This window comes from Bos grunniens, chromosome 21 (assembly GCF_055505025.1).
Source record: "Bos grunniens cultivar Pamir isolate PY7600 chromosome 21, Bosgru_T2T1.0, whole genome shotgun sequence".
Lineage (NCBI taxonomy): Eukaryota > Metazoa > Chordata > Mammalia > Artiodactyla > Bovidae > Bos > Bos grunniens.
Genome location: NC_141185.1, coordinates 22,151,593 through 22,164,045, shown reverse-complemented (window position 1 = coordinate 22,164,045; position 12,453 = coordinate 22,151,593). Strand labels below are relative to the sequence as shown.

The window sequence follows — 12,453 nt, the reverse complement described above, 5'->3', positions numbered from 1 at the left end:
GTATATTACCCTTGCATTGGAGGATAGATGATTAGTCCTATGGTCATTAGATCTGTCCAGCCTGGTTTATAGTGGGACATACAGTCTTCAGTGGTTTTCAGCTGTCTACATCTTCGGCAGTAAGGTACCAGTTCCCCTTTCAGTTAATTTTTGTGTGTTGGGTCTATTCAGGTTATTTGGTGTCATGATTGCTCCAACCCTAAGGTTTCACAAGGTCCATAGGACAACTCATGGACAAAAGAACTTTAGCTTCTCTCTCACACCATTCTGTGATGCTTCCCTCTGGTGGTCCATCTACATACCCCTCTTAGACACTGCTATTCTACAACATCAGCACCAAGTTTGACTGCGGTTTCTCTAAGAGGTTTTCAGTTCCCCTGGGAAGTAAGTTATCATTTCCCTTTACGCTCATTACCCTTCAGTCTGTCCAGTTTCTATCACCACATGCCCCACCACACCCAAAGCATATGCCCAATGAGAAAGTGAGCAAGTGCCCACTTAGGCAAACTTATCTGAATACTTCTGTCATCGTGTATGTTTTCAAGGCTTAAAATATATATATATATTTTTTTCTTTCTCTTGCTGGTAGAATTCTATCTTATTTCAGGAATTACGACACTCTCCAGATCTTTCTTCTGAAAAGGCCTAGAAACAATGACCAATTCTATAGCAGTGAAATTCTTATAGAGTCCAGATTGTAGTCTTGAAATATCATCTTTCATTAAGAGACACCAAGACTTCCTGGAGAAAGGGCTAATTCCAGATCTGGGGCAGGAAATATACATAATGAGCCTGGAAAGTCTTGTTACACCAGATGGCAAGGAAATCATCAAAGGACACTAGAATCATGTCAAAAGGACTCAGGAGTCAACTTAGGAAGCTCTCACTGGCCAAAGATAGGATAATTTGAGTTTCAATAAAAATATGAATGGCAATTGATTGGAACCCATCAAATATGTTCAGTACTATAAACTCATCTTAATAGTTAAAATATAATTGATCTTTTGAAGATTATAGGGAAATTAATTACCTAAAAATTGATGAACATAAAGAAATAAGTATTTATTCTGACTTTCTTACATATGGCATGTATAATTTGATAACCAACTAGTAAATGAAAGAAAGTGTCTCCTTAAAAAGGTTCCTAGGTAATTCATGAAAAAAAATAAGCACCATTTTGTAATCCTGATGAATTGATGTATCTAAGCTTTAAGCATCAGTGGCTGCTAAAAGTAAAAAACAGACATTATATGCTCTTGTTAAGGAAACACACCACTGCATTTAGTCTTGTCAAAGATATAATAAGTAAGTCTGATTGAGCCTCTGAATCTAAGTATCAATTTTCAGGAAATATAGGAGACAGAAAAAAATGTCAAAATGCGCCATGAGTATGAAATCAGCAAAATTCAGACTGTGGTAATCTTGACAGGTCAAACACCCCAAATTCTCCAACATGAAAATTATAAGAAGGAGGAATGGGATGGAAGGGGAGCATATCTAGAAATCAAAAGATACTTGAAAATAGACTGTTCAGAGTACATGGTGATGGTTTAGTCACTCAGTCATGTCTGACTCTTGAGACCCCATGAACTGTAGCCTGCCAGGCTCCTCTGTCCATAGGATTGTACATATAAGTGATATCACACGATATTTGTCTTTCTCTGTCTGACTTACTTCACTTAGTAATATAGCAGAAACAGAGCCACAAATGTAGAAAACACATTTATGGTTACTGGGGGGGAAGGGGAAGGAGGGATAAATTAGAAGATTGGGTTGACACATACCTACTACTATATATGTGTAAAACATAACTAATAAGGATCTACTGTATAGCAGAAAACCCTATTTAAAACTCTGTAATAATCTATATGGGAAAAGAATCTAAAATAGAATGGATATATGTGTAACTGATTCACTTTATGTACACCTGAAACTAGCACAATGTCGTAAATTAACTATACGCCAATAAAAAATTTTAAAAAATACATAGGATGTGCATACAACATGGTATCTCCCCCTAATGGAATCCCACACAGGTGTAACAAGGAATAAGGAAGATCTATGTGAACTAATGATATGGACTGATATGTCATGTATATGTGTGTATCTGTGATATATATCATAGTAGTATGATATAAGTGATAATTTCCTGATTTTGATAATAGTATGGTAGTTATATAAGATGTTATCATTTGTGGAATCTTGGTAATTGGTATTTATAATTGTTCTATTTCTGTAACAATTTTGTTAAGTCTGAAATGATTTCAAAATGGACAAAAAATTGTAAATAAAAATGTTAAAAAGAAAGTATATAAACTCAAAATGGATTAAAGATCTAAACGTTAAGACCAGAAACTATAAAACTCCTAGAGGAGAACATAGGCAAAACACTCTCCGATATACATCACAGCAGGATCCTCTATGACCCACCTCCCAGAATATTGGAAATAAAATCAAAAATAAACAAATGGGACCTAATTAACCTTAAAAGCTTCTGCACATCAAAGGAAACTATTAGCAAGGTGAAAAGACAGCCTTCAGAATGGGAGAAAATAATAGCAAATGAAACAACCGACAAACAACTAATCTCAAAAATATACAAGCAACTCCTACAGCTCAACTCCAGAAAAATAAACGACCCAATCAAAAAATGGGCCAAAGAACTAAATAGACATTTCTCCAAAGAAGACATACAGATGGCTAACAAACACATGAAAAGATGCTCAACATCACTCATTATCAGAGAAATGCAAATCAAAACCACTATGAGGTACCATTTCACACCAGTCAGAATGGCTGCGATCCAAAAGTCTACAAATAATAAATGCTGGAGAGGGTGTGGAGAAAAGGGAACCCTCTTACACTGTTGGTGGGAATGCAAACTAGTACAGCCACTATGGAGAACAGTGTGGAGATTCCTTAAAAAACTGGAAATAGAACTACCTTATGATCCTGCAATCCCACTGCTGGGCATACACACTGAGGAAACCAGAAGGGAAAGAGACACGTGTACCCCAATGTTCATCGCAGCACTGTTTATAATAGCCAGGACATGGAAGCAACCTAGATGTCCATCAGCAGATGAATGGATAAGAAAGCGGTGGTACATATACACAATGGAGTATTACTCAGCCATTAAAAAGAATACATTTGAATCAGTTCTAATGAGGTGGATGAAACTGGAGCCTATTATACAGAGTGAAGTAAGCCAGAAGGAAATACATAAATACAGTATACTAACGCATATATATGGAATTTAGAAAGATGGTAACAATAACCCGGTGTACGAGACAGCAAAAGAGACACTGACGTATAGAACAGTCTTATGGACTCTGTGGGAGAGGGAGAGGGTGGGAAGATTTGGGAGAATGGCATTGAAACATGTAAAATATCATGTAAGAAACGAGTTGCCAGTCCAGGTTCGATGCACGATACTGGATGCTTGGGGCTAGTGCACTGGGACGACCCAGAGGGATGGTATGGGGAGGGAGGAGGGAGGAGGGTTCAGGATGGGGAACACATGTGTACCTGTGGCGGATTCATTTTGATATTTGGCAAAACTAATACAATTATGTAAAGTTTAAAAATAAAATTAGAAAAAAAAAAAGAAAGTATAAAGTGTGTAAGATTAAAACACAATGTCTAAGGATACACACTTGCGTAATACAACCATCCAAATGTAAGAAGGGGATTTCTACAAATGTCAAAATAGAGGCTACTTCTGAATTGAGGAAGGGGCTGTGACTGGAATGGGACACAGGGAAAGGCTTCTGGGGTGGCTGGCAAAGTTCTGTTCTTGGCCCCTGTGGTCTGATGGTTACAAGGGTGTTCTCTTTATCATAATTCACCAAGCCATACATTTTTTCTGTGTAACTTTCTGTATCTTCATTCTATTTTATGAAGAGAAACAAATGAAAAACCAGAAAAGAAAAATATGATTTTGCTCTGCCTTTCAAGATTTTCTCTTTTATGAATATCAAAAACCTGTTTTGGAATTCAAAAGCAACTATTTGACTCTTTGCTCTTAGGCTAAACAACCTCTTTTAGTGATGTAAATACCATAACCACTACAATATGCTTTTAAATGAGAGACATGAGCTTATCACCTCCCCCACCACCATTTTACAGAGCTTGATAGCTGTTCTTCTCCATCCTATTCTGGACGAGCTTAAGCAAAAGTGTCTTAGAAGTAGAAGAACAAGACTACAGCAAAATTATCAAGAGGACATGGCCACAGAAGGACACTTCAACGTCACTGTGAGACTTGAAAAAATAAAAAACTGTAATTCTGCTTGTTGATTAAGCACCCTCTATTCTCCAGACATAGTGGGAATGGAGAAAAGAGAATATGAAACTTTTGTGTTGAGGTACACACAATTGCATCGAGTGGTTTGCAAACTTTGTTTAAAATCAGTTACCTGGGTAGGGTTAAAATTTATAGAGAGAGATTCCAAAGCCCAATCTCTAAAGACTAATCTAATAGGTCTCTGAACACATGCCTGCCCACACAAATGCCTGCATTTGTGTTTTCAGATGTAGAACAGTTTCAAAATCATCTGAAAGGCTCAGGTGTGGCTGTTGAGTGGAGGCTGAAATAAAGTGGAGCTTGTTAGAAGTGAGGAAAGCAAGGAACTGAAACACACAGGCACTGGAAGAGTCATACACGAGGGTTCAGAGACTGGAAGATGATAGGACTTGCTGCTGCTGCTAAGTCACGTCAGTCGTGTCTGATTCTGTGCGACCCCATAGACAGCAGTCCACCAGGCTCCTCCGTCCATGGGATTCTCCAGGCAAGAACACTGGAGTGGGTTGCCATTTCCTTCTCCAATGCATGAAAGTGAAAAGTGAAAGTGAAGTTGCTCAGTCATGTCCAATTCTTCACGACCCCAGGGACTGTAGTCTACCAGGCTCCTCCGTCCATGGGATTTTCCAGGCAAGAGTACTGGAGTAGGGTGCCAATGCCTTCTCCTTAGCAGGACCTAGCCAGAGAAAAAGACTGTAAATGAGGTTTCAAGTTTTCCTTCTAAGAAAATGAACAGGCAGCTGTGAAATAAGTGCAGGAACAGAAGGTTTTAAGTAAGAAAGGAATCAACCTCAAAGAGGTTGGAGAAATAATGAAGAAGCAATAGTAGAGACATATTCTGAGAAGGACACTGACCTCAACCTAACAGAGTTTTTAAGAGATCATGCTTGGTTGGCTCCATTCTGCCATGGGTTCGAAATTTTATGAAAAATGTCACAGCCGGAAAGCAGACAAAATTATATGGAGCTTGGTCTGCAATTGCTATTTGTCAGGAAGTCAAATGTAAAAGCATACAGTGTTCTGTAATTCTTTCCTGACTTACTTATATGGGGAAGTAATAGGGAAAAGCAGTTAAGTTATTGAGCTGACACCTATTTATTCTTCCTTAGGACATTTGGACCCCCAAATGTGTAATGTCACCAATGGCAAGTTGCATAATAAATTAGTGATGCATTCTCTATTGTATTGTAACAATGGTACAAGTACCGACTTTAAGACAAAGTGTGTGTATACACATACACAGAGGTGGATATATATACTTCTAGATACAGATAGTACTAGCTATAGATAATTTACATTCAGTTCAGTTATAGTCCATGGAATTCTCCAGGCCAGAATACTAGAGTGGGTAGCCTTTCCCTTATAGATAGGCTATTTTTCACCTTACAAAAGAAAGTACCATATATTCTATTCAAATAGTTACCTTCTCTGTGGAGAGGTTTTATGGGAAAGAGCAAAGATAAAATACTACAACTGAAGTGAACTGAGACACATTCATTCAAACAAGCTGGGTACATTGGATAAGCCATCTACTTACCTGATTTTAGTTATCTTTGTGAAATGATTTTACATAAAATTTCTTTGAAAGTTGTTAATTCTAATTCATTTGTGATTTTGCTTAAATTTAACTGTTTAAACATATATTTAGTATATGAAGCAAATTACCTATTACTTTATTCCTTTAATGTTATACTTTATATAATGTATATATGTACATATCTAATACATTATATACTCAAGAGCATCCCAATGATTTTATGTCAATCATAGTGTAAACTTCTTCCTTGTTTCCAATCTTCCTGGTTACTTAGCTTGTTTCTCTATCTCCATCCATGCACCAACCCTCAAATATTTAGTTTTAAAGTGCTAGCATATTAATAAAAGTGGGATATTTTCTGGGGGGGTGGCCTCAGTCTCACTAAATAGTGATTATCATTAAATCTTGATTGTTTTGTAGAAGAATGCTCCGTTTAGACAATTTTATAATATCCCAAGTCCTAACAAGATAAGATGATAGATATTTGTATTTCCCACTTATTTCTTACACTATTAATTCTTATGGTAAGCTGTTTGCCTATTCTACGTGCCTTTGCCCACACAGAAGCTTGTTAACCTGTAATCATTCCAGTATGGGCATGTATGGTCACTGCACACACTTTCATGAAGTGGGGGAAGGAAGTGGTATGGAATTCAAATTTTCCTATGGATTAAACAGTGCTCAAGAACCTAGCAACTGCGGAGGAAACCCAGTTTGCTTTTGCTTTAACGTACCCAGAAGATTTCAAATCAATACTCAGCAGTAACACTTTAATTGAAAATTAACACTGCCATAATTGGAAGTGAGGGTCAGCATCCTGATGTTTGGGAAAGGTCTATTTGGTTGAGGAGGTATTGCACAGAGGAGCACAAAAAATGGAAGAGGGAAACACAAATCATGTGTTTCCTTGAGCAAGGACACTCAGTAAACACTTGAATTGGTGGTCAACTATAATTTGCTTCTAGAGCCAGCACTCTGGCAACGCTACAGTTTGGATTTATAGCAGAGTACCCAAGTAACAATGACTTTGAAAATAAAGCATAAAAGAACCAAGGAAAAAGTTCTTAAAGATCTACTCCTCATTACAAGGACTTTCTCCTTCCTGTAAAAGCAGGAGGCACTCTTATTGCTATTCCCAGCATGCCCCTCTGCTGGTCTTCCTGAATAATTACTCCTCTGGGAAACCAAAGATATTTGAGTCTGGGTTATCAACAATACTTTATTTTTTGCCTAGGAATTTCAAACCAATATACTCCCAGCCCGTACAATGTAAACAGAAGGTTTCCTTTCCATTTTGGTGGAAAAAAAAAAAAAACAACCCACTTCATTCGTTTCCCATGTCATAAAAAGTTCAACCACCTCTCCAAATTCCCCAGAATAAACACAAGAAAATAGCTCTCCCTAGTAGGATCCTGGCCCCCCTCTACTACCTTGAGGCCCTTCCGCTTCCTCCATCTTCATGGAAGGAGTGTTCAGTTCAGATCCGGCTCCTCAGTGGAATAGAGGGAATTTAGGGGACAGAATTTCTGTAGGAATTGTTAGCCGCACAAATAAGTTCCTCTTTCCCCTTTTCACTAAACGTGAAAACTACTCACAAGGAGCGCTCCCTGTCCCCCGTTTCCCTATGTGTCACCAGAGCCAAGAGAGGACCCCGTCAACGAGGCTCCCTCTACTTTGTCCCGCAGACCACAGTCTCCGGCCTTCACCCCATTGTCCGTGGAACATGCAGAGCTGGAGCTCAGAGGAGCCGCCTCAGCATCACCCTCCGTGCCCGGCGAGGCCAAAGGCCCCTTCCTTTGTTGAGGGGAAGGGCTCTTGTGGAAGCAGAGTTTGAAAAGCCCCAGCACTGTCACGGTCAGTATCACCAACACTACTACAGCCATGCTCACAAGTACGAAGACCACGGTGGAAGAATCGAAAGCCTGGGGGTTGTCCGAGGGAGACGTAGCATTAACCTTAGGAAAGGCTGTTCCTGAAGAGTTCACGTCCGCCTTTACCTCTGTTTGAGGGGACATCTGAAGGGTAGATAGCGTGCTCTGTGCTCCCCACCGAGGGATCTCGGGAAAAGATGCTGTTGCACTGCCTTGTCCGGGGGCACTGGGTATCTCTCCCGGCCTCTTCTGGACACTGGGTGACCACGTTCCCTTCGGCGCGAGGCTGGCTGCAGTGGCTGGCGGGTGCCAGGTGACCACCTGGGTCCCTCCAGGGGTCGGCTGTCCTTCCCCATTGGTTACACAGGAGCGTCCGTCTTTCCCCAGCACGAAACCCGCAGCGCACTCGCAAGCAAAGCCTCCCACTTCGTCTAGGCAGTCAGGGAGCTCAGCGCACTTACCAGCCCGTAGATACCTCCCGGGACAGGGACAGAGCTCGGTCCCAGAGGGTATCCCTTCCCAGTGCGCGTCGACCTCGGTCGCGGTGCAGGTGGCCGTGATGGAGAGCTGCCCAGGGCAGAGCGCACTCACCTCCGTCCCGGGGGGACTGAAGTCCAGCGCCGCGCTGTACAGCTGGAAGGGCGCGCGGTAGCTCAAGTTCGAAGCGGCCCCGGGGCGCGGTGCGGGGCACAAGCTCTGGAACTGGTACTTGCACAGATAGCCGTCGGCGCGCTGGTGGCATCGCATCTCCTTCCAGCCCGCGGGCTCGACTCCCCCGGTGGCCTGGAGTCCCGCGCACCTCCGAACGGTGCAGGAGAGTAGGGGCTCCTCCACCCAGTGCAGCGTGTCGCTTTCCGACCCGCCGACGTCGGGGGACAACCAGGAGAAACCCCGCAAAGGCTCATTCTCCAGGGTGCAGTCGGATCGCCGGCGCTCCAGCGCCACCCAGAAGAGAAGGTCTTTGGAGCCCCCTCCAGGGCCCGGGCCGGCCCGCAGGAGCGCGAGCACTGCGCGGAGCTCCGCGCCCCCGCGCACCGTGCTGAGCACCCCGTGGCGCAGGTTGCAGGCCTCCTGGGCCTCCTGCCGCTTGAAGGTAGCGTGGTGCAGGCTATAGCAGGCCCCCGAGGCCGAGCAGCTCGCGCGGTCGGCGGTGGGGTGCTCGCCACGGCCGGGCCGGGGCCAGAACGCCTGCCAGAGGAAGCACAGGGCGAGCGCCGGCCTCATCTTGCAGGCCCAGCGCCCACAGCTGCTCCCAGCTTGGGTCTGTCCCGTCCGAGGGCGTGGGGATGTCCCGGGAGCGCGGGCACCGCCTCCCACCGCTGGCTCCCCCCGCTTCCCGCTCCCCAACCCCACCCCACCCCCGCCCGTCCCCTCGACCGCCAAGCCTCCCCTCCAGGGTCCTGGCGACAAACCGCTTCCCTTAGGCCTCGACAGGAAACGTGTCTGAGCTCTGCGAGGCCCCACGGGCAACCCTGATTTATTCTGGGGTCAGGAACACAGCTGGCTTCAGGGCACGGGGAACGCTGTCCGCCAGAAGGTCAAACACCCTGGTCAGGGCCGGAGAAAGAGAAAAGAAAATCGCTCCTGGGAAGAAGCGTTTGTGGTTTTTCCCCCAGCTCAGGGAGTTTGGCAGCCTCAAACCCCCAAACATTTTGGCGAACACTGGCAGGAAGGGCTGGAGAAGAGGAACTAGCTGAGCGCCCACGCCCACCCATTGTGCTGCGTCCGGAGCCGCGGAGTTGGCCTCACCACAATTTCTAGACGGCTCCCGTCTTCCTCAGTCCCGAGACTCGGGGTGGGGGTGGGGTGGGGATGGGGGAATCTTGTGCGAAGTATAAGCACCTCCTCTCGCCACCAGAGGCAGTACTACGAAACCCCCCGTCTCTCCTTGGCTCTGCTTCTCTGTGCTGTCGAAGCCAATATTGCAGTGCGAATTGCTAGTCAGAGGATGAGCAGCAGAGGATGAGATGGTTGGATGGCATCACCGACTCCAGGGACATGAGTTTGAGCAAACTCCGGGAGATAATGAAGGACAGGGACGCCTGCCATGCTGCAGTCCATAGGGTCGCAAAGGGTTGGATACGACTGAGCGACTGAACTGAACTGAATTGCTGGTCAAAGAAGTTCCTTTCTGGTATCTGAAAAGGGAAAGCCGGTTTCTTCTGGCAAGGCTCGCCTTACAACTTTGTTTTTGGCTTCCATTTCTTTCTCTTTGAAATGGGCTTATTAGTTCATTCAGGAAAGGAAGTGTGTTTCAAGGCCTAAATGAAAAATAACAATCATTGATCTTAACTGTTATGTTAGGTTTCCTTGCCACTATATTGATTCATAACTTCTTTAAGCTTATAGGTTATATATAAATGATATCATGGCCTGTTTGAGAACAACTACCCCACATAGGATTTTATCCTTGAACTATTTTAATATCATTTTTCTTCTATGATTAGGTGCCAATATTTGTAGCAGTAAGTTGTAAAAGTCCCCTCTAAGGGACACTAGAGTTCAATATCCTTAAGAAATTAAAATATTTATTACATTAGCATGTCTATTGTATACTGTAAAAAATACCCTGCAGTTTAAAAAAGCTTAAAAAGAGATGGGTCCATTTCTTCAGAGTTCCAAGGGCTGTTTTGTTTTAATACAAACACTTCCACTCAGTTGGAAGCAGAGAAGACTTAAAGGTGAATAAAGAAAGTTAAACAGGGCATTGTCTATGAAAGGATTTTCTTGTTAGCACTTTAGACAAAATGCATCATTTTAGAAAATTGTCTGCCTTAGCCCACAGCAACCAAATAAGTTTCTATCAGAAGTACATAGTTTCAACTAGGCGCTCTTCACCATGCCTGATGCTTGTAAGTATCTATAATCAGAGTGAAGGTTCCGATTCCACAGGTAATGCACACCAGGCTCTAAAACTCACTGTTCCTGGATTGTCAGGTTAGTAAGGAGGAATAGGAAGGAAGCTCTCGGGACCACACTGGTGTGCTTCTACCTCACTTTAGACATGACCCAGCCACTGAACAACAACCACCATCTCACTTTCATCACTACTCTCACTCTTCCTTTTGGAAATTCTACGTACTGTATCTTAACAAATGATAGTGAACACCAAGAATCATCATCACACTTATGGTGCTTTTGCTGCCTGTGGAGTCTTGTAGCAGGATTTTTCTCCTACCCTTGCTGTTTCCCCATTTATTTTTTTTTTTTTTATTTTTTATTTTTTATTTTTTTTTGTTTCCCCATTTAAAGGACGTTCAATAGTCTTTCATTTCAGATGCCTGAGAGTCACCTTAAACATGACTCTGCATTTAAATTAAGTATGTTAAGGAACATGGAAATCTAGAAATCTAACTGAATGGATTTTAAAAATACCTAATTACTTGGGCCAGATCTCTATACCTTTGCAGTCTAATGACTGCATGTTTGTAAACGTGTCTATGCGGTACTGTATATTTTAACAAAATAAAACTTTCTACAAATCTAAATAATCAGTGGAAATTTCTTAGATATTTTAAAAATCACTTGAGATGTGGTGAGGGTTCCAAAGTAAGAAAGACCAAATGATTGAAAAACTTACAGTAAATGCATGATTCCCCTATGGGCATTCTGCCTAGAGAGGTGGGATATTAGAAGAGAAGATAGTGGCCATAATGACTGCCTATCACAGTCCTGGCCATGCTGTGATGATGTGAGAAAAACAAATTAGGTCAAAATAAGACATATCATTATGTAATGAATTACTTTGTATTGACCTATGTTAAAGTTGGACTGTAAAGAAGACTGAGCACCAAAGAATTGATGCTTTTGAATTGTGTGCTGGAGAAGACTCTTCAGAGTCCCTTGGGCAGCAAGGAGATCAAACCAGTCAATCATAAAGGAAATTAACCCTGAATATTCACTGGAAGGACTGATGATGAAGCTGAAGTTCCAATACTTTGGCCACCTGATGCAAAGAGCTGACTCACTGGGAATACCCTGATGCTGGGAAAGATTGAGGGCAGGAGGTGAAGGGGGTGATGGAGGATGAGATGGTTGGATGGCATCACCGACTCAATGGACATGAGTTTGAGCAAACTCTGGGAGACAGTGAAGGACAGGGAAGGCATGCCGCAGTCCATGGGGTCACAAACATGCAAACACGACTTAGCAACTGAACAACAACAATTGACCTATAACCACTAACATATTTTGAAATGTGTAATATACCTGAGAAAACTAAAAATGAATGGATGTTTTAATTTTTAATGTTTTTAATTTATTATTGATTTTTATTAACAGCTCACTTGATTGAATATTTATCTTAGCAATTGCAGGTTTAGTGCTCATGAATGCCATTGGAGGTTACTGTTACTTATATGTCCATTTTTCAGATAATAAAACTGAAATCCAGAGATCATGTATGGATAGTTGGTGTGGGGTCAAGTGAGCAAGGATGAACTCAGAACCTGTGGGTTTATTTTTTTTAATGGAGGTAAAATTTATATAACATAAAATGAACCATTTTAAAGATGCTTACTCCTTGGAAGGAAAGTTATGACCAACCTAGATAGCATATTAAACAGCAGAGATATTACTTTGCCAACAAAGGTCCGTCTAGTCAAGGCTATGGTTTTTCCAGTTGTCATGTATGGATGTGAGAGTTGGACTATGAAGAAAGCTGAGCACCGAAGAATTGATGCTTTTGAACTGTGGTGTTGGAGAAGACTCTTGAGAGTCCCTTGGACTGCAAGGAGATCCAA

General features: G+C 42.6%; 1 protein-coding gene across 1 annotated transcript; it reads right to left on the bottom strand.

The window, feature by feature from the left end:
* Nucleotides 1-7,033: 7,033 nt before the first annotated feature.
* CLEC14A (C-type lectin domain containing 14A) lies at nt 7,034-8,976 on the bottom strand. Its single transcript, XM_086363459.1, has one exon. The coding sequence runs from the start codon at nt 8,933-8,935 to the stop codon at nt 7,463-7,465; it is 1,473 nt and encodes a 490-aa protein (XP_086219585.1). The 5' UTR covers nt 8,936-8,976; the 3' UTR covers nt 7,034-7,462.
* Between the last annotated feature and the right edge of the window lie 3,477 nt (nt 8,977-12,453).